This window comes from Heptranchias perlo, chromosome 8 (genome assembly GCF_035084215.1).
Source record: "Heptranchias perlo isolate sHepPer1 chromosome 8, sHepPer1.hap1, whole genome shotgun sequence".
Lineage (NCBI taxonomy): Eukaryota > Metazoa > Chordata > Chondrichthyes > Hexanchiformes > Hexanchidae > Heptranchias > Heptranchias perlo.
Genome location: NC_090332.1, coordinates 76,640,650 through 76,668,577, shown reverse-complemented (window position 1 = coordinate 76,668,577; position 27,928 = coordinate 76,640,650). Strand labels below are relative to the sequence as shown.

Genomic DNA, 27,928 nt, shown 5'->3' with positions numbered 1-27,928 from the left:
CCCCCCTCCCCAGTTGTGGGGGGAATCTCAGAGCAACGCAAAGGGGGCGGAGACTTGGCGTCACAAGTCTCCGCCCTTTTCCCCACACTGCTTTGAGCCTGGGAAATGAACGTTCCGCAGAGGAAACTGACCAGTCGCGGTCTCCTTGGTGAATGGGTCTGAAGTCTTCAACGTTTAGGTGACTATGTTGTACAGCGAGCTGTAACTACACGTGGCTAACTCTGTGCATTTGTCTAATTCGTTCCTTCCCAGGTATACCAGAGCCTGGAACGCGAGCTTCAGAAGCACGTCAGTCACCAGGACACACTGCAGCAGTGCCAGGCCTGGCTCCATACCGTGCAGCGTGAGCTCAAGCCCCAAGCTCCCCCGCCCATCAGCCCACAGAAATCACTCAAACAGGTAACGAAGCATGCGCCTAAACCGAAACCTATCAATTCTGACAGCATCTCAAGAGGGGTAGAGGTATCTACCATGGACCTGCGACACCTCTAGAATGAACGTCCAGTGATGCTGCATCCAGCTTGCTGAGGCCTTTTACACAGGCTGCGTTCAAATCTAGTGACGATAGCCACACTTGCAAATCCTTGTACATTTTGTGAGAACTGCTTGTGTAAATGCTGATATATCTCCAGCTGAATTGCTGGGAGTTCTCCTTTATTTAATTCATTCTCGGGATGTGGGCATTGCTGGCAAGGCCGGCATTTATTGCCCATCCCTAGTTGCCCTTGAGACTGATGGTGGTGGGCCTCCTTCTTTTACCATTGCAGTCCATGTGGTGAAGGTGCTCCCATAATGTTGCTAGTTAGGCAGTTCCAGGATTTTGACTCAGTGATGATGAAGGAACGGCCGATAAATGTCCAAGTCAGGATGGTGTTTGACTTGGAGGGGAACTTGGTGGTAATGGTGTTCCCATACACCTGCTGCCCTTGTCCCTCTAGGTGGTGGAGGTCACAGGGGAGGGAGGTGCTGTCGAAGAAGCCTTGACAGGTTGCTGCAGTGCATCCTGTAGATAGTACACACTGCAGCACAGTGCGCCAGTGGTGGAGGGAGTAGATGTTTTAGGTCGTGGATGAGTAGACTGCTTTGTCCTGGATGGTATTGAGCTTCTTGAGTGTTGTTGGAGCTGCACCCATCCAGGCAAGTGGAGAGTATTTCATCACAATCCTGTAATGGTAAATGTGTCTCTCTTAAACCAATCCAGTTTTCCAAAAAGAGTTCTTCTCTTTTCAGCTTATTTCTCATACATAAATCTTTGAAGGTGGCAAGGCAAGTTGATAAGGCCGTTAAAATACGGGATCCTTGGCTTTATAAATAGAGGCATGGAGTACAAAAGCAAGGGAGTTATTATAAACCTTTATAAAACACTGGTTAGGCCTCAGCTAGAGTGTTGTGTCCAATTCTGGGCACCACACTACAGGAAGGATGTGAAGCCCTTAGAGATGGTGCAGGGGAGATTTACTAGAATGGTACCAGGGATGAGGGACTTCAGTTATGTGGAGAGACTAAAGAAGCTGGGATTGTTCCCCTTGGAGCAGAGAAGGTTACAGCAAACCCACGACCTTCTGACTCAGGTTCGAGAGTGCGACCACTGAGCCAAGGCTGATAGCTAGGAAGGATCTTGAAGGAGGAGAGAGAGATGGAGAGGAGGAAAGGTTTAGGAAGGGAATTCCATAGCTCAGTATCTAGACGGCTGAAGGCACGGTTGCCAATGGTGGGGCGAAGGGAGTGGAGGTTGGATAAGAGGCCAGATATGGTGGACTGGAGGAGGTTATAGAGGTAGGGATGGGGTTGAGGCTAGACCAAGAACTGAGTCTTGGGCCAATTAGAAGGTATTTAATACATTGTTCTATTAAATGATTTAATTAAGTGATTTAATTTAAACTGCATACTTTGTCAATCTTATTTTTGGATGCACTAAAATTGGTACCATTACTATTTGTGAGTGCATTGTAAATTGAGAGTTATGTGTGTTGTATGATATAAGGTGTTGCTGTTAATAACTCTAGACGCCACTTTGCTGTAGGTGAAACATTATCGGGCTCTGCAGGAGCAGGCGAGCACTTACCTGGAGCTCCTTTGCTCCATGTGCGACTTATCCGACGACATTGTGAAGAAGGCAGCGGCAGACATCCAACGCACCAAACAAACGGTAATCTATGTGTGTTGCTTCTTCATCTCCCAGACCTGCCTGTCCCAAACGTACTATCCCATTTCTAGTTTATTAATGACCCAGTACCATTCATTCCCAGACCAAAAAAAGGTGAAAAGTGGAGCAATTCAGAAAGGGATAGGATCCGATCTTGAACTGTTCTCTTGGTTGGCATCAGGTTCAATTTGACATCGTAAACCTGTGGAGAAATGCTGATCTATAGGGTACAGCAGCCGATCCCACACTCACAGCTGTACTCGAGAGGGGCTCGGGTTGGAGAATTGATGCTTGAGCTGCCGATCCTCTATGCTAACTCTCCAACCATCCCATGAGATCTGAGCTTAACTTTTCCGAGCACATGGTAGCTTACAGAACGATACAACACAGAAGGACGCCATTCGACCGATCTTGTCTGTGCCAGTTCTTTGAAAGAGCTATCCAATTACTCCCACTCCCCTGCTCTTTCCCCATAGCCCTGCAAATTTTTATTTCTCAAGTGTACATCCAATTCCTTTTTAAAAGTTACTATTACTCCAATTCTGGCCTCTTGCGCATCCCCAATTTTCAACATCCCTCCATTGGCGGCCGTGCCTTCATCCGCCTAGGCCCTAAGCTCTGGAATTCCCTCCCTAAACCTCTCCACCTCTCTCTCCTCTTTTAAGTCGCGCCTTAAAACCTACCTCTTTGACCCAGCTTTTGGTCACTTGTTTTAAGATCTCTTTATATGGCTCGGTGTCAGATTTTGTCTGATTACATTCCTGTGAATTGCCTTGTGACGTTTTACTCGTTAAAGGCGCTATATAAATGCAAGTTGTTATTGAATCTGCTTCCACCACTCTTTCAGGCAATGCATTCCAGATCATAACCACTCGCTACATGAAAGGAATTTCTCCTCACCTCCCCACTGGATCTTTTGCCAGTTATCTTAAATCTGTGTCCTCTGGTTACCGACCCACCTGCGAGGCTTTGAGCAATGCACCCTCAGTTTTTACGACATGCACCAACTTGCCAACTGCTGGGGTGTGCTTGGAGAATTTACCTCCTCATTTTGTCCTAATACCCATTTATGAAACGCTGGGAATGTGGAATCTGTGAATTTACACCTTGTCACTCTGTTGCTCTGTGATGTTCTTAGAGTAAGAAATGCTGTCGTCGAGATGATTTCCTCCTATTTCGTCCTAAATTCACTCCTCTCGTTTTTACCCATGACCAGTCCTATTGAAGGAAATGTTACTGCAGTCTGGTGTGTATTTATATTGAAATAAATCCTCCATTTACTCAATCATAGTTATGGGTCTCCATGGGGAGCTCTGAGCTTGGCAGTTTTAAAACAGTGACACAGAGCAAGGGAATTCCCCTCTACTTCATCCTCAGTACTATTACAGTTAATAGAATCAACATTGTATAGAATTATACAGCATAGAAGGAAGCCATTCAGCCCATCATGCCTATGCTGGCTCTTTGAAAGAGCTATCCAATTAGTCCCACTCACCTGCTCTTTCCCCATAGCCCTGCAAAGTTTTCCCCTTCAAGTATTTATCCAATTCCCTTTTGAAAGTTACGTTTGAATCTGCTTCCACCCACCCTTTCAGGCAGTGCATTCCAGATATAGACCGATTGCCTTCAGAAACAGAGGTGTTAATCTTACTATTTTTACAGCCACAGATAAAATTTCTAATTAATTCAGTTTTCTGCTGAGTGTTTTAGTTGATGGAATTTTGTGAGCCTTTATTGGAGGACTCACCTGTAATAATGTTCATTTCCTGCTTCTCCAATGGTTTATCAGTCATTTAACTAATTAAGTAATAGCCAAGAACATGAATCCAGCTCCTGAGAGCAGAGAACTGTTGAAAATGAAATAAAGCAGCTAGTTTGTACAATGCAATTCATTGCCATGGCTGTTTATATTTTTATTCATTCTCGGGATGTGGGTTTCTCTGGCAAGGCTGACACTTATTGCCCTTCCCTAATTGCCCTTGAGAAGGTGGTGGTGAGCCTTCTTGAACCGCTGCAGTCCTTGTGGTGAAGGTGCTCTCACAGTTGTGGTAGGTAGGGAGTTCCAGGATTTTGCCCCAGCGATGATGAAGGAATGGCTTCACCCTTCATCCTTTAAGGATTTTGAAACCCTGATTTACAGATTGAAAGCATTAGAACCAAAATATTTGTTCTTATTGGTGCATTCAACTTCGGAATTTTTACATCCTTAACAAAAAGTAAACTACAATTCAAGTTTTATACATTGTCTGTATCGCCTGCATATAGCTTTTGTACTTAAAATTAAATTAATTTCTTGGTTAGTCTGACCTTCAGGGTTTTCGCCGAGGGAGAATAAAATACACAGCTGAGCAGTGCATCGGGGCTTTTATTCACTATTGAATTACATAGAATTACATAGAATGTACAGCATAGAAACAGGCCTTACTCGTGGTAAGAATGTGGAACTTGTTACCACATGGAGTAGTTGAGGTGAATAGCACAGATGCATTTAAGGGGAAGCTAGATAAATACATGAGGGAGAAAGAAATAGAAGTAGGGTGGAGCATAAAATGTAAAACTTTCCTACCTTTCTCTGAAAGCTCATCTGATGAGGCCTTTGACAGGCAACCGTAGGCTTTTCAAAACAAAATTCTGAATTTCACTTCCCAAATTTTGTGGAGCAGAAAATGGAATAGAAAAAGAGGGAAAAAATGAAAGACTTGAATTTGTGTAGCATTTATTCACGACCTCAGGACGTCCTAAAGCGCTTCACACCAAATTAAGTACTTTTGAAGTGTAGTCACTGTTGTAATGTAGGATTTGCAACAGCCAATTTGCACACAGCAAGGTCCCACAAAGAGCAATGTAATAATAACAAGAAAGGTGTTTGTTTAGAGATAAATATTGGCCAGGACACTGGGGAATACTCCCCTGCTCTTCTTCGAATAGTGCCACGGGATCTTTTACATCCACCTGAGGGGCCTCGGTTTAACCTCTCATCCGAAAGACGGTACCTCCGACAGTGCAGCACTCCCGCAGTACTGCACTGGAGTGTCAACCTGGATGATGGGCTCAAGTCTCTGGAGTGAAACCTAAACCCACGACCTTCTAACTCAGGGGCGAGAGTGCTACCACTGAGCAGCTCACATCATGGATTCCCACCAATCTAATACCGTCTCTCTACGCTCTGCCGTTACACATTAGTGCAGTCCTCACGAACTAATGTTTGTGTGTTTGATGAACCCAGGCTGTACTTTGTTTCAGATTGAGCAGCACCTTGTCAGATCGCAGGAGCTGGCCCTTGGTTGGGAGGAAATCAAACGGTACAAGGCGGAGCTTTCGGCTTATTTTCTGGACACCGAGCAGCAGCTCCAAAGCCTGAAGAGGAGGCCTGCGGAAATGGAGCTGAAAATTGCTCAGAAACTGTTGGCCCAGGTACAGGTAAGGAATAATGCCTACATTAACAGAGACATATAGGACACTGAGGTTGTCCGATCATTGCAACAGGAGTACGCCATTCAGCCCCTCAAGCCTGCTCCGCCATTCAATTAGATCATGGTTGATCTGTACCTCAACTCCATTTACGCACCTTTGCTCCATATCCCTTGACACCCTTACCTAACAAAAATCTATCGATCTCAGTCTTGAAAGCTCTATTTGACCCCCAGCATCCACAGCCTTTTTGGGGAGAGAGTTCCAGATTTCCACTACCCTTTGTGTGAAAAAGTGCTTCCTGATTTCCCTTGTGAACGGCCTTGCTCTAATTTTAAGATTATGCCCCCTTGTTCTGAATTCCTCCACCAGAGGAAATAGTTTCTCTGTATCTACCCTATCAAATCCCTTAACCATTTTAAATACTTCGATTAGATCACCCCATAACCTTCTAAACTTAAGGGAATACCAACCCAAGTTTATGCAGCCTGGCCTAATAATTTAACCCTTTTAGCCCCGGTATCATTCTGGTGGATCTGCACGGCACCCCCTCCAAGGCCATTATATCCTTCCTGAGGTGCGGTGCCCAGAACTGAATGCAGTACTCCAGGTGGGGTCTGACCAAGGCTCTGTACAATTGAGAACTGTCATTATCCGGAATCCATACACTTTTCGAAATTGTAACCTTCTTTCTAAGTTTTCAAGGCGAGCAGGATAATCGCAATCTTAAATCCGCACATTCTAAACTCGCTTTGCAGTTAAGCAACAGGTCTCTGGCCTCCTCTCAGGCCATTGCCGGTTGTCCCTTTGGCCTGCTGCTAGCAGGCACACTGGCTGCCACCCAGGATGGATTACCCCAGCTGATTTTCTCTCTCGCAAAAGAGATGCTGCAGCCTCACTTCAGGGAATCGATTGGATTGACCTGTAACCTCCCACTGGGTGACACTGGACGGCAGAGTTCCAGTGCTTCATACGGCAGTTTTCTCATTACTTATTTGATTTTGTGCATGCGATCTTCAGGTAATTGTTCTGTTGTGTTAAAAGCATCAACTCTAAACCATATCAGACGTGTCTTGGGTTGCATTCCACTTCGAATCGGTCAATTGGGGCCTTGACACCTGATTCACATTCAGTGTGGTACCGGGGTGTGGTACTCCAGATGCCACTGGGGTTGGAGGTTTGCTTTGTTTCATTCGTTTCAACCTATCCTAATGGGACTGAACAAGTTCAGATCCCATCTGAAGGAAGCGAGCAGCAATTTGGAGAGAGCTTCCTCCTCCTTTGACCCTAATGGGTTTTTGCTGACAAGGACACAGTCACATTTACCAGCAAAGTTCAGAGTTCACACTGATAAGTTGTTGGAATGTTATTACGTTGAAGAATTGTGCATTTATTTGTTATGTTCAGGAATTGGGTCGTCAGTTCCAGTCCAAGCAGGCTAACATCACTGCGCTCACAGAGAAAGTCAGCAACCTGACAGAAGGCCAGGAGTCACCTGAACACTCCGAGATCGGCCAGTTAAGTAACCAGTGGTTGGAGTTGTGTCACCAGATCAACGCCCTCCTCTCAATGAGGGAGGAGGACCAGCAGAGAGCGAGGGATTACCACGATCGAATGAGTATAGTGGAAGTGATTTTGGACAAGTTCACGAAAGAATGGGACAACTTAGCAAGGTGAGTGTGTGGTTAGACAGACAGATCTATCTTATCTATCATTCTGTCTATCTGTTACATTATCTCTTTGCTGTTTGTGGGGTTTTGCTGTGTGCAAATTGGCTGCCACATTTCCCTACAAAACAGGAGTGACTACACTTCAAACAGTACTTCATTGGATGTGAAGCACTTTGGGATGTCCTGATCATATGAAAGGTGCTATATAAATGTTCTTTCTTTATCAGTCTCTCTACCTATCTTGTCTCTCTATCTACCTAATAATCTGTATCTGTTGATCGATCAATCGATCTATAGGCCTGTCTATCTATCCATCTAACTATCTGTTTGTCTGTCTCTCCTGCAAAAGTTCTGTGTCTGGCATGTGCCTGTGCGGCAAGAAGTAGCCACCAGTTGGGAAGATTTGTGGCGTGTTTACATTACTGGGGACAGTTGCCGTTGACGGGCTGCGGCAGCGCGACCCACTCGCCGAGAGCGTGCGATGGAAATCTCGGCACCCACTGCTCACAACCGTCTCTTACCAAACCACGGTGAGAGATCTAAGGTAGCACTGGGGATTCCCAGCATACGTTCCAGGCAGGCGAAGGGACCCCACTCCAGAACGGAGTCGAAAATGACCCCTGTAATTAAACCGAAGACGTACACTGGGAGCAACGGTCGTCACTCTTTCAGGCGAGACACGTCACATTCTCACTCTGATGTTTCTTGTGTTGTTTTATTTGTAACAGAACTGATGCTAAAAGTACAGCCGAACATCTGGAAGCTCTGAAAAAGCTAGCAAGTGTCGTGCAGGCTCAGAAATTCGTGCTGGACGATCTGAAGGAGCAGAAGCAGAAACTAATGGATCGCTTGAACCCCGAAGATAAGGAACTGATCAAAGAGCAGACCAGTCACTTTGAGCAGCAATGGGCCCACTTGGAGAACCTGATAGAAAAGAAAGTCCAGATTTCAGTTACAACCTTGGAGGAATTGAGCCAGTGCCAGTCCAATCTCGAGGACCTGTTGGAGTGGGCGGATGGTCAGACGCACCTCTTCGCCGAGGCTGTAAAATGTAGCCCGCCGGCGGAGCTGGCACAGACTCTGCTCCTGGATCACATCGCCATCTGCAATGAGCTGGAGTCCCAGCAGCTGGCTCACGGAGTTGCGACGGAAGAAGCCGAGAAGGTCTTGGCGCGCCTGGGCCTGGACGAGAGGCAGCGTCTGCAGCGGACCCTCGGCGAGCTGCATGGGAAGATGAGCTCCCTGAGCGAGGTGGTCAGCCAGAGGAGGAAGTACCTGAGCAAAGCCCTGTCGGACCGCACGCAGTTCCTCATGGCCGTCGGCCGTGCCGTCAACTGGATCCAGCAGAACGAGAGGATGGCGACGTCCCAGGAGCATTTGGCTCTCATGCCGCTCGACGTGGGCAAGCAGATACGGACCTGCAAGAACGTGTGCAGCAGCCTGAAGGAGTATCAGACTGACGTGACGGCCCTGTGGGCTCAGGGCAGGGAGCTGGCGAGTGAAGCGACAGAGGAGGAGACGGGTGAAATAATGACCCAGCTACAGGACCTGCAGAGCCTGTACGACACCGCGCTGCAGGAAAGTGCCCAGAGGCTGCAGGAACTGGAGAAGATCCTGGTCTCCAGGACATATTTCAAGGCGGATTTGGATAAAGTGTGCCACTGGCTAAAACAGGCGGACATTGTGACTTTCCCGCAAATCAGCCTCATGAGCAGCGACACGGAGTTATGCTCCCAGCTGAGCAAGTACCAGTTGGTTTTGGAACAATCCCCCGAGTATGAAAATCTGCATCTTCTGGTGCAAAGAACCGGTCGAGAATTGCTACCTTCACTGAGTGAAGCTGATCATTCCTTCTTAGATGAGAAGTTAAATGTCCTGCCCAAGCAGCTTAACTGCATTGTAGCCCTCGCTAAGGAAAAGTCGGACAAGATCCAGGAGGCGATTGCGGGCCGCAAGGAGTACGTCTCCTTGATTGAATTAACCAGCAAGGCATTAAGCGAACTGGAGGACCAGCTGGTTCAAATGAACAAAACGCGTCTGAGCCTCTCCTCAAAGGAGGTGGTTTCAGTGCAGAGTGATTACAAAACCCTCCTCGGTGAGGTGATGGGCCTCGGCAAGGCGGTGGATGAGCTGAACCAGCGGAAGGAGACCTTCCGGAGCTCTGGCCAACCATGGCAACCTGACGAAATGGCGAGTCTGGCGAGTCTTTACAACAGGCTGAGGCGGCAAATGGAGCTGAAAGTGGGACTGTTGGACGATACCATCGCAGCTTACCAAGATCATGAGGCCACGTCGCTGCAGTTGGAGACGCAGCTTAAGGCTCTGGGAGAGGAACTCGTCAAAATAAATGAGGAAACCCTTTCCATCGAGGAAAAGCTGAAGAACTACCATGCTTTGGCTGGGTGCGGGCAGGACGCCAGCTCCCTTTTGAAGAGGTTGATCGAGCAAGTGGAACAGCTTTCACCCGAGCTGGAGAGCGGAGCTCACGAGGCAAGAAGTCAACAAATACAAGCCTGGAAAGAAGACCTTCAGTCAGCCCAAGGAACAATCGGTGCGAGGATAATGGAATGCGAGAGCAGACTCATTCAAAGGATCGACTTCCAGACTGAAATCCAGCACACCCTCGATTGGCTGCGGCAGATAAAAGGAGACCTCAGTGCTGCAGCAAATTTGGACATAAAGCTTCAGAGCATCCAGGAAGAGATACGGAAGTCCCAGATCCTCGAGGAGGAAGTGCAGTCAAGTCTGCGGATCATGGCGGCATTGAGCAGTAAAGAGAAAGAGAAGTACACAGAGTCCAGGGAGCTGATGCCTCCACAGGTAGAGAGCAACCTGCGTGAACTCTCCCAGCTCGAGGCCGAAGTCCAGGAGACATTGAGCACCAAGAAGGTTAGTCAATATCTTAGGAACATAGGAATTGCTGGTCGCAAAAAGACCAAGGTTCATCTAGTTGGCCTTCTACCATCCTGGTAGTCGCATGATATAACGATAATGGAGTTGTTGATTAATCATAGCAATCCATCTCTATCAATTAGTCTACAACAGACTCAGACGTGAGGCGAGGAAAACCCCCAGTGGTGGAGAGCTTTGGGAACCATTGGTCCAAAGTCACCTGTTCCTCCCAAGCAATGCTACACTTACCATGTGGCATGTCTCAAATTACTCATATACAGTATCCTAAAATGTTATCTTCTGAAAGAAATCTATCTAATTTGCAATTGCATTCGAATGAATCAATACTAACTGTTTCTACCGTCTCCCTAGGGAGCCTGTTCCATAGATTGACCACTTGATCGCTGAAATAATGGCCCAAATCTTATCTTAAATTTTGAATTTTTTTTCTTACTTTTCCTTTCTGTCTCTTTTTTTGTCTCTTAATCCAATTTTTCTTTCCCTCCCTTTATTTCTCTTTCTGTGCCTGATTCTACTCTTATTCACCCTGATTCTACTCTTATTCACCCTGTTTCTACCCTTATTCATCCTGTTTCCTTCTCCGTTGTTCCTCTGGTTCTTTCTCAATCCTTAAATCTTGTTGGTTAAGGAGATGCACTGTTGGTCCCATCGTTCACCAAGGTCCCAGATGCCCTGTTGCCCTCACTGTGCCGCTATCAGCTCACACTTCCAGCAACTTACAGGGCAAAAATTTTTCAAGCTGAAATAATGGGGCATGCTGCGAAATGCCCCACTCCAGCAAAATCTGGGCTAATGTTTCCGCGGTTTAGTTTTGAATTTACCCCCCTTCAGGCTTAGGCGGGGTCTACTGGTTCTACTGTTCTGGACAAGGTGGAATAGCTTGTCATGGTCTACATTGTCCAGTCCCTTGTGTTCTGCAGATGGAACTGTACCAGTATATTGAATAAATGATCGGCGAGTCACTATCAGGAAGTATGTCATTTCTTTACTGTGTCGTTGGTGCCATTAATCTCGATCACGAATGAGGGTACATGTGTTGATTGCGTGCTCCCTGTGTAGAGGCTCACCCACCGGGAGTGTACATTGGGATGTTGTGTGTGCGCCGCCTAAGATTCTCCGCCCATTAATTCCAATCAGGCTGCCGGTGTGCGTGCCTCCACACCAGGAGTGAGCAATGGGATCATTTACCATTTGATGTTTCAGTAAATCAAAAGGAAGATTTTGGATTTAGTGCAACTATGTGTTAGTTAATGTGTTATCTTCTGAAAGAAATCTATCTAATTTGCAATTGCATTCTATAGTTAATTTAAGCAATACTTGTAGAATCATAGAATTCTACAGCACAGAAGGAGGCCATTCGGCCCATCGTGCCTATACCGGCTCTTTGAAAGAGTTATTCAGTTAATACCACTCCCTCGCTGTTTCCCCAAAGCCCTGCAAATGTTTCCTTTTCAAGTATATATCCAATTCCCTTTTGAAAGTTACTATTGAATCTGCTTCCACCACCCTTTTAGGCAGTGCATTCCAGATCATAACAACTCTCTGCCTAAAAAAAATTCCCTTCATATCACCTCTGGCTCTTTTGCCAATTACCTTAAATCTGTGTCCTCTGGTTAGACGCTCTGCCAGCGGAAACAGTTGCTCCCTATCTATTCTGTTAAAACCCCTCATAATTTTGAACACCTCTATTAAATCTCCCCTTAATCTTCTCTGCTGTAAGGAGAACAACCCCAGCTTTTCTAGCCTCTCCACATAACTGAAGTCCCTCATCCCTGGTACCATTCTGGTAAGTCTCCTCTGCACCCCCTCCAAGGCCTTAACACCCTTCCTAACGTGTGGTGCCCAGAATTGGACACAATACTCCAGCTAACGCCTCAGCCTAACTCAGTCCTATCTCCAATATTACAAATCTCCCTCCAGTATTTCAGCTCTCTCTCCGGTATTACAATTGTAAACAATTTTACAACACCAAGTTATAGTCCAGCAATTTTATTTTAAATTCACAAGCTTTCGGAGGCTACCTCCTTCCTCAGGTGAACGATGCGGATCGTTCACCTGAGGAAGGAGGTAGCCTCCGAAAGCTTGTGAATTTAAAATAAAATTGCTGGACTATAACTTGGTGTTGTAAAATTGTTTACAATTGTCAACCCCAGTCCATCACCGGCATCTCCACATCCGGTATTACAGTCCTTTCTCCAGAATTTCAGCTCTCTCTCTAGAATTTCAGCTCTCTCTCCAGTATTACAGTCCTTTCTCCAGAATTACGGCCCTCTCTCCAGTATTACAGCTCTGTCTCAAGTATTACAGCTCCCCAGTATTACAGCTTTCTCTCTAGTATTACAGCTCCCCAGTAATACAGCTCTCTGTCCAGCATTCATAGAATCATAGAAGTTACAACATGGAAACAGGCCCTTCGGCCCAACATATCCATGTCGCCCAGTTTATACCACTAAGCTAGTCCCAATTGCCTGCACTTGGCCCATATCCCTCTATACCCATCTTACCCATGTAACTGTCCAAATGCTTTTTAAAAGACAAAATTGTACCCGCCTCTACTACTGCCTCTGGCAGCTCGTTCCAGACACTCACCACCCTTTGAGTGAAAAAATTGCCCCTCTGGACCCTTTTGTATCTCTCCCCTCTCACCTTAAATCTATGTCCCCTCGTTATAGACTCCCCTACCTTTGGGAAAAGATTTTGACTATCTACCTTATCTATGCCCCTCATTATTTTATAGACTTCTATAAGATCACCCCTTAACCTCCTACTCTCCAGGGAAAAAAGTCCCAGTCTATCCAACCTCTCCCTATAAGTCAAACCATCAAGTCCCGGTAGCATCCAAGTAAATCTTTTCTGCACTCTTTCTAGTTTAATAATATCCTTTCTATAATAGGGTGACCAGAACTGTACACAGTATTCCAAGTGTGGCCTTACTAATGTCTTGTACAACTTCAACAAGACATCCCAACTCCTGTATTCAATGTTCTGACCAATGAAACCAAGCATGCCGAATGCCTTCTTCACCACCCTATCCACCTGTGACTCCACTTTCAAGGAGCTATGAATCTGTACTCCTAGATCTCTTTGTTCTATAACTCTCCCCAACGCCCTGCCATTAACGGAGTAGGTCCTGGCCCGATTCGATCTCCCAAAATGCATCACCTCACATTTATCTAAATTAAACTCCATCTGCCATTCACCGGCCAATGGCCCAATTTATCAAGATCCCGTTGCAATCCTAGATAACCTTCTTCACTGTCCCACAATGCCACCAATCTTGGTGTCATCTGCAAACTTACTAACCATGCCTCCTAAATTCTCATCCAAATCATTAATATAAATAACAAATAACAGCGGACCCAGCACACCGCTCGACTCAGGCCTCCAGTTTGAAAAACAACCCTCTACAACCACCCATTAGTCCTCACTCCAGTATTACAGCCTTCTCTCCAGGATTACACCCCTCTCTCCAGTAATACACCTCTATCTCCGGTCTAGCTAGGCTAACAGTGGCCGTAGGAAATTACCCCTCATTGGCAAGGAAATTATATTAGTGAATCTTGTGAGAAATGTTACAACCAAACCTAACAAGTGACAGGAGACTTTCTGTTCAAAACTGTGCAGCATAAGACGCCTTTGTCGATCTGATAAAGATTTCGACAGAGTGATAACGATAATTTCTCTTCCACCCCCACCAGACGTCCCTGGACAAGGTGCAGGCCCTGATCCAGCGGTACCAACGGGCAGTTCAGTCTGCCGGTGACTGGTTGGAGGATGCCAGCGCACTCTTACAGCAGGCGGTTGATGGCCTGGACGTGGAGGGTTCAGAGGAGACCTTGAGAAGCCACGTCGAGTTCTTCGCCACAGAAGCAGACCTCGCGAGCCAGCTAGGAGAGTTGGAGGGCCTCGTGCCTGACCTGCTGCCATCGATCAGCATGGCAGGGAGAGAGCAAGTGGAACAGAGCTTGGACTCATTACGGCAAAGAAGAGCGGACACTGAGCAACAAGCTCAAAGTCAGCGAGACATTCTGCAAAGGTAAAATCTCCAAATAGGTGGCAATATAATTTGCGTGTTTCCCTATCGGAGACGGTGGTGTCACTGAGCTGATCAGGGCAGGTTGGAGTAGCAATGCTACAATGGGGTTAGATTCTCAACTTGCCAACCAGGCATAAAACTGGCATGGCGATTTGCCACACATGGAGTGCTGTGCACAGTCGTAGTCTCCACATTACAAAAAGGATAAAGTGGCACTGGAGAATGTGCAAAAAAGATTTACAAGGATGATACCAGAACTGAGAGGTTATAACTATCAGGAAAGACTGAACAGGCCGGGGCTCTTTTCTCTAGAAAACAGAAGGCTGAAGGGTGAACTGATAGAGGTCTTTAAAATTATGAAGGGGTTCGATTGGGTAAATGTAGAGAAGATGTTTCCAGTTGTGGGGGGAGTCCAAAACTAGGGGTCATAAATATAAGATAGTCACTAATAAATCCAATAGGGAATTCTGGAGCAACTTCTTTACCCAGAGAGTGGTTAGAATGTGGAATTTGCTACCACATGAAGTGGTTGGGGTGAATAGCATAGATGCATTTAAGGGGAAGACAGATAAGTACGTGAGAGAGAAAGGAATAGCAAGTTATGTTAACAGTGTGGGATGAAGTAAGGTGGGAGGAAGCTCGTGTGGAGCATAAACACTGGCATAGAATGGCTCGTTTCTGTGCAGTAAATTCTATGTAATTCATTTCCATTGAAATCATGCAAAATCTGCCCCAACGTCTTCGGACAGCATCTGCAGGAAGGTATATCGGTATCAAAGTTGTGCAATATTAGAGCAATCGTTTTACAATTTAGCCCTCCAAAGTTTCGTACGACAGCCTTGAATATCTGGTTTTCGGGCATTGAGTGGCGCACACCTGATTTGCTACTCGCCTGGTTTTCCATTCATTAGTCTACCATCAGCCCAGCTTGGCTCAGTGGTAGCACTCTTGCTTCTGAGTCATGGGTTCAAGCCCCCACTCCAGAGTCCTGGAGCACAAAATCTAGGCTGGCCCTCCCAGTGCAGTGAGGGATCGCTGCTCTGTCGGAGGTGACGTTTTTCGGGTGAGATATTAAACCGAAACATGTTCAGATGGATGTTAAATATCCCATGGAATAATTTAAAGAGCCTGGTGTCCTGGCCAACAACCCTCCCTTAACCAAAAACAAATTAATTTGTCATTTACTGTTTGTGCGCTAGCTAAGTACAATTTGATTTGTGATTGGTTGAAAATTGGCTGCGAAGGTTAGGCTGAATTTTAAAGTTTGCCTCGATTGTGACATTTGATTGAGCAGGTTAAGTTTGATGTGTTCTTCCAGGGCCGAAGGGTCTGGAATCACCAAAATGACAGAAGGAAGCCATTCGGCCCTTCTTGCCTGAAGCAGTCTATTCTGATCCCGTTTCCCTATATCCTCCGGCACTCAAGATAACTCAAGGGCCCGTTGGAGTGGGAGTACTGAATGAGTTATCCCAATGTGAGGCCTGGGGATACGTCTTTTTTTATTGTTTTAAATAAAAATACGGTTTCTCCCATTGAACTATTACGTAAGCAACATGTTTTTGCGACACCTTAACAGAGCTGGGTATCTTCGAACCACAATCCCTAGTGTCAGTGTCAGCTCTCCACTGGGTGCATTACATCAGCACTGCTCCAGGGACTGCTGATGGTTTTTTCACCAAGAACTGACTAGGTGTGTTTCTGGCACATTCCCCCTAGATGTGTAACCCAGTGGCACGACTACCAGGAGGCCAGGCAGCAGGTCATTGCTCTGATGAACCAGGCAGAAAAGAAATTGTCGGAATTCTCCACAGCCAAAGCAGCAACTAGTCATGAAAGTGAAGAGAAGTTGACCCAACATAAGGTCAGTACAGCAGCAATAACCGGCTCACAGCAATAACCGGCACACAGCAATAACCGGCTCACAGCAATAACCGGCTCACAACAATAACCGGCTCACAATAATAACCGGCTCACAATAATAACCGGCTCACAGCAATAACCGGCTCACAGCAATAACTAGCTCACAATATACACTTCCTCTTTCTCTCTTTCTCATTCTCTTTTTCTTTATCTCTTTCTTTCATTCTCTCTTTCTCTGTTTCTATGACTGCCAAGAACAATCTATACGTGTTTGGCGAAAGCATCTAATTCTAATTTAATCCACTCGTTTCACCAATATTTCTCTCCCTTCCTAGTCCCTGTTGTCTGAGGTGAACTCCTTCCACGAGAAGATCACAGCCCTGGAGGAGCAAGCCTCACACCTCGAGAGCCTGGGGAACGACTCCAGCAAGGCCACCATAAGCAGGTCGATGACAACTGTGTGGCAGCGCTGGACCCGTCTCCGCAGCGTAGCCCGGGAGCAGGAAAAGATGCTGGAAGAAGCTGCACGTGGCTGGAAAAACCTCACTGACAAGGTACAAAGCAGAGCAAATGACATCTCTTACCATAGAACAACAGCAAAATACTGCGGCTGCTATAAATCTGAAATAAAAACAGAAATGCTGGAAACACTCTGCAGGTCAGGCAGCTTCAGAACTGGAAGATGTTAGAGATGTATTGTTTTTAAACAAGTACAGAGCCAGAGGAAAGGGATGGTAGTTGGGGCGAGGCGGGGCGGGGGGGAGGGGGGGAAGGAAAGAACAAAGGGAAGGTCTGTGGTCGGGCGGAGGGCAGGATTGATTAAATGACAAAAGTGATGATGGTGTGAGACAAGAGGAGGTGATAATGAGACAATTAAAAAAAGGGTCCAGAGGAGGTGTGAATGGTTATAGCAGAAGAGCAGAGGAGGGGAAAGGGGGTAGGGAAGTATCAAAAATCTGGCACAGAGGAGCAGGCACTCCTGCCCTCCACCCTATCAACACCTTCCCCTTTGTTCTTTCCTCTCCCCCCCCCTCCCCCGCCCCCACTCTTTTCCTGAGCTCTATACTTGCTTAAAACCTGTTCGTCTCTAACATCAGTGTTTTCCAGCATTTTCTGTTTTTATCCCTTACCACAGGTTTGGCTAAAGGACTCATCTTTCCAAATAAAGGGCAAGTACACACATGCGCCCTAGATACAGGTCAGAGCCACCTGAAACTGCTGCCAACGCCTATACTTTGTACACCTGTTTATCAGTTCTGGCTTTCCTCAGTGTGTTCATTTTTACAATAAAAGTAAGAAGACTCAAACCGGAGTCCCAATGGTAGAAAGTAGGAAGGAGCTGATGGTCCATTTCTACTGCTGACCCAGAGTAATGCTGCGCCCAAAAGTGGGATCGGGGGAAATGATCGAAAACAAACAAGAAAAGAAGTTTTTTGTGATTGTGCTCGTGCACAATTCTGGGAGGGGGTGCTGGGCGGAAGGGAGAGATCATCAAAAATTGGAACTCTGGGTAAGAATGGCGTTAATCGCAGGACACAAGATGGGTACGGGTGAGGATGGCTCTTTCAGCTCAACCCAACTCATCCATTTAGACAGACCCTACGACAGTCTCCCATACAGTGGCCACCTGATTCTTGAGTGATCCTGGGGTTTTTACTACTCCACTCGGAGGACCATTCTATGTGCAGATTTTGTTGCTGATTTCAGTCCTAATTTTGCCTTTGACCTGCTGGAGCTCGTGTCTCCTTGTCCTTTTGTTACGGTTTAATTTAAAAATACTGTTCCCGATTTACCTATTCTCTACCTATTCTCTATCCATAAAATTCCTCCTCATTTGGCCCCTTTCAAGGTTGAAAAGCCCAAGTTTCTTCACCCACTCCTACAGTTTCGCGTTCTCGGCTACTTCTCCACACTGGTTAGACATGTCATGGCCATCTCCATTAATACCCCTACATCTTTTTCAATTTTACCCTTAGCTAGTGAGTGGGAACTAGGCTAGTGAATAAAAAGGGCTGGCAATATCAGCACAGCTTTCGTTATCATGTAGGGTGCATGCCCCGGGTTCCTATGTAAAGTGGTTCAACTGCAATCCTGTTTTAGCATTCTGCTCTATTGCTGTTCCTAGGCTTTGAATTTTGTATGAGTTTGCAGTCAAGACCTATTTTTTTGTGCGGGTAAGCGGGTAACCTCAATGATCCCACTCCCCCAGCACTGTAACCCATCTTAGGGGTTACAGAACCAAGATGGGTAGATGGAGTTAAGATACAGATTAGTCGATCTAATTGAACGGCGGACAGGCTCAAGGGGCCAAATGGCTTACTCCTGTTCCTATGTTCCTCCTCCGACCCACACTCTCTCAGAGCACGCGGGTGGAGGGGAGTGGGGGGGGGGGTGCTGAATTCAACCGATTGTTTTCTGTCAGCGAGGCGGGTTGTTTTCATGCTAATTACTCTGCACCCCCCCCCCCAACCCGGCTCTGTGGGGTTGTCTTTGGTCCCCAGATCGAGACAACCACAGTCGTGGTGGACCAGCTGCAGGATCGGCTCCCTGACAGCTCGGTTGAAAAGGCGAGAAAGACCGAGCTGCTCGAGCTCCTGGAGTACCACGACGCCTTCGCACAGGAAGTGGAACGGGAGCAGTCCACTCTGACCGTGCTCCGACAACAAGCATTGAACATGCTCCGAGATGTGGCCATGCCTTCTACCTCCGTCGAGGACCTGCCTGTAATGCATGAGATCAAAGCCATGCAGGACAGATATGACAAGTAAGTGGATCGGATGGGAGCCCAGTATTTACCCTTTAGAAAAGGAGCCTCTCCCTCCCTTGAGTAGGTGTGATAATAAGTGATTGACTGTTGCTATAAACTGCTTCCTAAATAAGGAAAACAACAACACGCAGGTCATATTTCTGGGGAAGTTTATTGTCCAGGTGACTTCACAAGATAATTACAGATGAGGACGGCCATTCGGCCCATCTAGGTTCATCCATCCAGAAAGAACCGACATTCCCCCCATTGGAGTGTCCAATTGATTCCGGGGCTTTTGCCTCCACTACTTTACTGGGAGTCCATTCCATGTGTTGTGTGAAGAGGAATTGCCAAATATCAGTCCGAAATTTGCCTTTTACTAGTTTGAACCTGTGATTCCTTGTCCTACTGTCACAGTTTAATTGAAAGTAATTTCCAGATTTTCTTTTTCCATTCCATTAACAATCTTGCTGACCTCTGTGACCTGTAGGGAAGTAACTGAACTGATGATGCAATTTATATTTCGGTGTGCAGCTTATATCAGTAGAGTTAGTGCCACCATTCTGTGCAGCCGTGTGAACAGTCCAGATGTTCGCCTGCTACATGTCGTGAACACACATCTAGCAACCTGCTTTGCAGTGAGTGATGAGTGCAAGAATTCACTGCTGTCAGTGCCCGTTATCTGTGTTCTGCTCTCCGTGACTGCCAGTTGCTACAGTGCTCCCAGCCACGAGCGTTTAACACCAACCCTTATATTCCAGCAGACACGAGGTCCCACTTCTCATTGAATCATAGAATGGTTACAGCACAGAAGGAAGCCATTCGGCCCATCAAGCCCGTGCTGGCTCTTTGTAAGAGCAGTGCAGTTAATCCCATTCCCCCGCTCTTTCCCCGTAGCTCTGCAAATTTTTTCCCTTCAAGTATTTATCCAATTCCTTTTTGAAAGCTATGATTGAATCTGCTTCCACCACCCTTTCAGGCAGCACATTCCAGATCATTATTACTCGCTGCGTAAAAAAGATTTTCCTCATGTCGCCTTTTGGTTCTTTTGTCAATCACCTTAATTTTGTGTCCTCTGGTTTTCGACCCTTCTGCCAATGGGAACAGTTTCTCTTTATTTACTTTATCTAAACCCTTCATGATTTTGAACACTTCCATCAAATCTCTTCTTAACCTTCTCTGCTCTAAGGCGAACAACCTCAGCTTCTCCAGTCTATCCACGTAACTGAAGTCCCTCATCTCTAGAACCATTCTAGTAAATCTTTTCTGCACCCTCTCTAAGGCCTTCACTTCCTAAAGTGCAGTGCCCAGAATTGGACACAATACTCCAGTTGCGGCCAAACCAGTGTTTTATAAAGGTTCAACATAACTACCTTGCTTTTGTACTCTATGCCTCTATTTATAAAGTCCAGGATCCCGTATGCTTTTTAACCGCTTTCTCAACCTGTCCTGCCCCTTCAATGATTGTGCACATATACCCCCAGGTCTCTCTGTTCCTGCACCCACTTTAGAATTGTACCATTTAGTTTATATTGCCTCTCCTCGTTCTTCCTGCCAAAATATATCACTTCGCAATTCTCTGCTTTAAATTTTATCTGCCATGGACTTAAATGTGGGGGGCTTGATCAAGAAGTTTGCAGATCATACAAAAATTGGTTGATAGTGAGGAAGAAAGCTGTAGACTGCAGGAGGATATCAATGGACTGGTCAGGTGGGCAGAAAAGTGGCAAATGGAATTCAATCCAGAGAAGTGTAAGGTAATGCATTTGGGGAGGGCAAACAAGGCAAGGGAGTACACAATAAATGGGAGGATACTGAGCGGTGTTGAGAAACAAAGGGACCTTAGAGTGCATGTCCACAGATCCCTGAAGGTAGCAGGACAGATAGATAAGGTGGTTAAAAAGGCATACAGGATACTTTCCTTTATTAGCCAAGGCATAGAATACAAGAGCAGGGAAGTTATGCTAGAACTGTATAACACATTGGTTAGGTCACAGCTTGAGTACTGTGTACAGTTCTGGTCACCACATTACAGGAAAGATGTGATTGCACTAGAGAGGGTACAGAGGAAATTTACAAGGAAGTTGCCAGTGCTGGAGAATTTTAGCTATGAGAAAAGATTGGACAGGCTGGGGTTGTTTTCTTTGGAACAAAGGAGGCTGAGGGGAGATTTAATTGAGGTGTATAAAATTATGTCGGGACTAGATAGAATGGAGAGGGAGGATCTTAGCAGAGGGGTCAGTGACCGGGGGCATAGATTTAAAGCAATTGGTAGAAGGATTAGACCGGAGCTGAGGAGAAATTTTTTCACCCAGAGGGTGGTGGGGGCCTGGAACTCACTGCCTGAAAGGGTGGTAGAGGCAGAAACCCTCAACTCATTTAAAAAGTACTTGGATGTGCACTTGACGTGCTGTAACAGGACTACAGACCAAGTGCTGGAAAGTGGGATTAAGATGGATAATTATTTTTCAGCCGGCATGGACACGATGGGCCAAATGGCCTCCTTCTATGCCGTAACTTTCTATGATTCTATGTGTTCGCCCATTCCACCAGCTTGTCTATGTCCTCTTAAAGTCTATCACTATCCTCCTCACTGTTTACTACACTTTCAAGTTTTGTGTCATCTGCAGATTTTGAAATTGTGCCCTATATACCCAAGTCCAAGTTATTAATATATATCAAAAAAAGCAGTGGTCCTAGTACTGACCCTGGGGGAACACCACTGGATACCTTCCTCTAGTCTGAAGAATAAGCGTTCACCACTACTCTCTGTTTCCTGTCACTTAGCCAATTTTGTATCCATGCTGCCACTGCCCCCTTTATTCCATGGGCTTCAATTTTGTTGACAAGCCCATTATGTGGCACTTTATCAAACGCCTTTTGAAAGTCCATATACAAAACATCAACCTGATTGCCCTCATCAGCCCTCTCTCAGCCCTCTCTGTTACCTCATCAAAAAACTCAATCAAGTTAGTTAAACACGATTTGCCTTTAACTGACCTCTGCTGGCTTTCCTTTATTAATCCATTCTTGTCGAAGTGACTATTAATTTTGTCCCAGATTATCGTTTCTAAAAGCTTACCCAACACCGAGGTTAAACTGACTGGCCTGTAGGTGCCGGCTTTATTCTTACACCCTTTTTTGAACAAGGGTGTAACATTTGCAATTCTTCAGTCCTCTGGCATCATTTCCACATCTAAGGAATAATGAAAGATTATGGCCAGCACCTCTGCAATTTCTACCCTTGCTTCCCTCAGCAACCTAGGATGCATCCCATCCGGACTGGGTGACTGGGTGACTGATCTACTTTAAGTACAGCCAGTCTTTCTAGTACCTCCTCTTTATTAGTTTTTAGCCCATTCAATATCTCAAATACCTCCTCTTTTACTGCGACATTGGCAGCATCTTCTTCCTTGGTAAAAGCAGATGCAAAATACTCATTTAGTACCTCAGCCATGCCCTCTTCCTCCACGCGTATATCTCCTTTTTGTCCCTAATCGGCCCCACCCAACGTCTTACTACCCGTTTACTGTCTATATGCTTATAGAAGACTTTTAAATTCCCTGTTATGTTAGACCCCAGTCTATTCTCATACTCTCTCTTTGCCCCTCTTTCCTGCAATTACTTCTCCTAGTTTATTAGTGTTTGTTCACCAATAGGTGCCTCACTAATTCATAGGTAGATGAGGATTCTTAGAAATATGTAATGACAAGCAAGCCACAATATGTTGATTGACTAGTGTAGTAGCTAGTGCAACACCTTTCTATCATTACAGAAATATCAAATCGATGTGTCATTCACGTGATTGCATGTGCCATACATCGGAAACTAACTCCATAATATTCGCAACAGCACGGCTCATTTTGCCGTTCCCTCTTGATTTTCTCCCCACTCCTCCACTCCTCCAGGTGATCTCGAGCTGGGATATATTTCCACGACTGCGATCATAGAAATGACAGTTGAGAAAGAGGCCATTCGGCCCATTAAGAGCTAGCTCTTAAACTGGTGCTGTCTACTCTAAACTCATTTCCCTGCCCCTTTCCCTGTATTGTTTTATATTCATCCCTTTCCAATCCTTATCCACTTCCCTTTTAAATAATGTTACAGTCTCTCCCGCCATAGCCCTTTGTGGTGCAGCAGTCCCTGATCTCGTAACCCTCTGTGTGAAAACATTTCTTCTAACTTCCCCATTCTTTCTCCCAGTGATAATCCTCGGTCCATACCCTCTTGTCACCAATTCATGAACCAGTGGAAACAATTTTTCACTGTTTACCCCCTTTCATTAGTCTCCCAGTACCTCATCCAATTGGCCATTCTTCATACGTGAACATATGAGCCTAGACATTGAGTGACAGCAGTCTTCAACCATGTGGACCATCACACCTGACCTCATCTGACATGCCTGCAAGATCCCACAAATAGCAAGTGAGATAAATAACCAGTTGATCTGTTTTAATGGTGTTGGTTGATGGATAAATATTGAGCCAGGACAGAGCCTCCGATGCTTCATTCAATGGACAACCTTACCAAAGAATGGTTAAAAGTTTGTACCCACAAATAAATATTTCTTGCTGATATTTACGTTCTTGTCATCGTATTTGAACTCATCAAATTTTAATAACTAAATTCATTTTTCTTAACGGGAGGATTGTGTTCCATGAGCCCAGTTGCCTAGTTGGGTTACGTAAGACGTGGCTGAGGTGAATATTGAGAAAAGTCTCTGTTTTCAATTAAAGCGTTCGACAGAAGATAAGGAAAAGCAAGAAAATGGTCCAACAGGAGCTTAAAGAGCGGGAGGAGGTGGAGAGCGAATTAAATGCCGTCAAACAGTGGCTCCACGAGACAAGAGAATATTTGTTAAACCCAACCTCCAATCCTGACGTGGAGCTCCGGGAGTTGAAGGTATCTAGAGAAAGGGACCGCCGCTGGTTAATAGAAAAGAAAGAAAGACTTGCATTTATATAGCGCCTTTCACAACCTCAGGACATCCCAAAGCGCTTTACAGCCAATGGAGTACTTTTGAAGTGTAGTCACTGTTGTAGGAAATGCGGCAGCCAATTTGTGCACAACAAGGTCCCACAAACAGCAATGTGATAACGACCAGATAATCTGTTGTAGTGTTGTTGGTTGAGGGATAAATATTGGCCAGGACGCTGAGGAGAACTCCCCTGCACTTCTTCAAAATAGTGCCGTGGGATCTTTTGTGTCCGCCTGAGAGGGCAGACAAGGCCTCGGTTTAATATCTCATCCGACGGTACAGCGCTCGCTCACTTCTACACTGGGAGTGTCAGCCCAGATTTTGTGCTCAAGTCTTTGGAGTGGGATTTGATCCCATGACCTTCTCACTCAGAGGAGAGTGCTACCACTGAGTCATGGCTGACACCTAACAGGCACTATCAGTGACAGTTGAAGAGACACTGGGGCAGATTTTCATCATTACCACTTGAGCATTAAGCATCGACTGGAAGGAGCTCAGAATGGAAAATCCAATGGAGGGACTCGCAAGTCCCCCCCCTAGAGAACTTGCCCGATTTTATCTCCGTTAATTTCCGGAGGGTTCCGTTATCGGCGTGCAATCCTCCCAGTCGGAGATTCTGTTCTGTGTTATGTCCAGGTGATACTTAACGCCCAGGTGGTAAACAACAACAACTTGCATTTATATAGCGCCTTTAAGGTAGTAAAATGTCCCAAAGCATTATCAGACAAAATTTGATACCGTGCCACATAAGGAGATATTAGGACAGGTGACTAAAAGCTTGGCCAAAGAAATAGGTTTTAAGGAGCGCCTTAAAGGTGCTGTTGAAGGAGTCTTGGCGAGAGAGAGGCAGAGAGGTTTAGGAAGGGAATTCCAGAGCTTAGGGCTTACACAACTGAAGGCACGGCCGCCAATGGTAGGGTGATGGAAATTGGGGATGTGCAAGAGACCAGAATTGGAGGAGCGCAGAGATCTTGGAGGGTTGTAGGGCTGGAGGAGGTTACGTAGAAAAGGAGGGGCGAGGCCATGGAGAGATTTGAAAAGAAGGATGAGAATTTTAACATGGAGGCAATGTAGTAAAGATGAAAATTTATTCCACTGGATTTTCGTTGGGGCACCAGGGAAATTTTAATTGTACAAAGCGAGTCTTGTGATTGAGTAATGTTGTAGTGCTTACCCACCGGCAAAGCAATGAGGTAATTTGGAATTTCTACAACAGTTCATTTCCTCCATTGTCTTTACTGATCCGTTTTTTAATCAAAGGAATTGTGAAGTCTTTCTCTCGCTGTAATGTAATCTCTTGTATTTAGGAACTGCACACCGAGGTAGCTGCTCGTCACCAGATGGTGGAACGACTGGGAAATCGACAGCGTGATAAATACCTGGAGCTTTACACCATTCTGCCCTCTGAGCTCTCTGAACAACTGGCTGAGGTCACACTGGCCCTTGGAGCCATTGAGGAACAGGTAAAGTTGTCGTTCAGTCCCTCAGCAATGTACTTTACTCAGGCAGCCCATCCAGCATCTTAAACATCCACTCCTTCTACCATGGTGTATCGTGGCTGCAGTATGTACTATCTACAGGATGCATTGCAGCAACTCACCAAGGCTTCTTCGACAGCACCTCTCAAACCCACTATCTCCACCACCTAGAAGGACAAGGGCAGCGGGTACATGGGAACACCATCACCTCCAAGCTCCCCCCCGAGTCACTCACCATCCCAACTTGGACATATATCACCGTTCCTTCATCATCGCTGGGTTAAAATCCTGGAATTCCCTACCTAACAGCACTGTGGGAGCACCTTCACCACATGGACTGCAGAGGTTCAAGAAGAAGGCCCTCCATCACCTTCTCAGGGGGAAACTAGGGATGGGCAATAAATGTGGCCTTGCCAGCGATGCCCACATCCCAAGAATGAATTTTTTAAAAAGGTGACTGACTTCTAATCCATTAAAAATACTTCAGCCATTGCCTTTTATTATGATTTAAAACAGACACATTTTTAAAAATAAACAGAAATAAGCAGTTATTTTACAATTCATTTTTCCACGATTGGATTTCCACTCCCCCTCCTCAGATAGTGCAGGTCGCACACATCTGGGTTGCCCATCAGTGTTGGGTGATACGTGAGGACTAGTTTCTCTCCACTCTCCCAAATGACCTGGCCAGGGCTTGCAAGGTCACCCTGGTTAAAACCCAGCTGCAAGTGTCAAGTCAAGACAGGGTTTTGATCTCGAACCTCCTGGTCAACAGTTCAGTGCTCTAGCCTATATCTTTAGGGGACACCAGAAAGATTGTCCCACGATTCCCCATCATTTAGACTCGAGTGTCTTGCATCCACTTCTTGATTGACCCACTAGGGATCATTCTTCCTGGAAGAAGCAAGGCTTTTTCCAAATGGGACAAACTGGAATGATCTTGACTTGAGTTTTGCCCTCTGCAGAGAGATCTGTAGTCTTCTGACTGTCTTACTCTTTTGGCTGGAGATCAATTCAAGACAGTAAGCTGTCTATTAGAGCAGAGAATCTATCATAATTTCACTGAAACTTGAGGTACACAAAGGGTTGAGAGGTCTGGGTGACAGGTAATGGCAATAAAGGATATTGTCAGAGCAGAGCAAAGGGGGCTTGTTCGATGCTTGTATATGATGCATTTTGGAAGGAACAATGAGAAGAGGCAATATAGACTGAATGGTACAATTTTAAAGGAGGTGCAGGAGAAGAGAGACCTGGAGGGTCACATACACAAATCTTTGAAGGGGACAGGACAAGTTGATAAAGCTGTTAAAAAAAACATACGGATCCTGGGCTTTATAAATAGATGTGGAGATGCCGGTGATGGACTGGGGTTGACAATTGTAAACAATTTTACAACACCAAGTTATAGTCCAGCAATTTTATTTTAAATTCACAAGCTTTCGGAGGCTACCTCCTTCCTCAGGTGAACGATGTGGAAATGAAATCCTCGAAATGAAATCGCATTTATAATTCACAGAACAATGCTTGGTGATTACAGACAGTTTTTTCAACTGCCCGTTGCCAAGGCAATCAGTGTGCAGACAGACAGGTGTTACCTGCAAGGTCTCAGAATATACAAATCACCAAAAAAAACAACAAACAAAAAAAAACAGAGATAGAGAGGTAGAAACATAGAAAAGACAGCAACTGACCTGTTATATTAAAAACAGATAACATTTGTTCGCTGGTGGGGTAACGTGTAGCGTGTAGCGTGACATGAACCCTGCGAATACACAGGGTCTGCTCAGACGAGGAGGAACACAATGGACACCTACAGACGCTGAAAGACGCCCTAGTAAGAACGGGATATGACGCTCGACTCATCGATCGACAGTTCCGACGGGCCACAGCAAAAAATCGCATAGACCTCCTCAGGAGACTAACACGGGACGCAACCAACAGAGTACCCTTTGTCGTCCAGTACTTCCCCGGAGCGGAGAAACTACGCCATGTTCTCCACAGCCTTCAACATGTCATCAATGACGACGAACACCTCGCTATGGCCATCCCCACACCTCCACTACTCGCCTTTAAACAGCCACCCAACCTCAAACAGACCATCGTTCGCAGCAAATTACCGAGCTTTCAAGAGAACAGCGTCCACGACACCACACAACCCTGCCACGGTAACCTCTGCAAGACATGCCAGATCATCGACACAGATACCACCATCACATGTGAGGACACCACCCACCAGGTGCATGGTTCATACTCCTGTGACTCGGCCAACGTTGTCTACCTCATACGTTGCAGGAAAGGATGCCCCAGAGCATGGTACATTGGCGAGACCATGCAGACGCTGCGACAACGGATGAACGGACACCGCGCAACAATCGCCAAACAGGAGGGTTCCCTCCCAGTCGGGGAACACTTCAGCAGTCATGGACATTCATCCACCGACCTTCGGGTAAGCGTACTCCAAGGCGGCCTTCGAGACACACGACAACGCAAAATCGTCGAGCAGAAATTGATAGCCAAGTTCCGCACCCATGAGGACGGCCTCAACCGGGATCTTGGGTTCATGTCACGCTACACGTTACCCCACCAGCGAACAAATGTTATCTGTTTTTAATATAACGGGTCAGTTGCTGTCTTTTCTATGTTTCTACCTCTCTATCTCTGTTTTTTTTTGTTTGTTGTTTTTTTTGGTG

The 27,928-nt window shown here is 45.9% G+C and overlaps 1 protein-coding gene across 6 annotated transcripts in view; it reads left to right on the top strand.

The window, feature by feature from the left end:
• The window catches only part of syne1b (spectrin repeat containing, nuclear envelope 1b), a 478,102-nt gene that overhangs the window by 228,975 nt on the left and 221,199 nt on the right, over nt 1–27,928 (top strand). For all 6 annotated transcript variants that reach the window (XM_067989374.1, XM_067989378.1, XM_067989371.1 and 3 more), the window contains 11 exons: nt 253–399; nt 2,024–2,149; nt 5,390–5,566; nt 6,965–7,230; nt 7,956–10,116; nt 13,839–14,176; nt 15,893–16,037; nt 16,372–16,590; nt 18,538–18,800; nt 23,519–23,684; nt 25,068–25,223. In XM_067989374.1, coding sequence (XP_067845475.1) covers nt 253–399; nt 2,024–2,149; nt 5,390–5,566; nt 6,965–7,230; nt 7,956–10,116; nt 13,839–14,176; nt 15,893–16,037; nt 16,372–16,590; nt 18,538–18,800; nt 23,519–23,684; nt 25,068–25,223 — 4,164 coding nt within the window. The remainder of the gene's footprint in view (nt 1–252; nt 400–2,023; nt 2,150–5,389; nt 5,567–6,964; nt 7,231–7,955; nt 10,117–13,838; nt 14,177–15,892; nt 16,038–16,371; nt 16,591–18,537; nt 18,801–23,518; nt 23,685–25,067; nt 25,224–27,928) is intronic.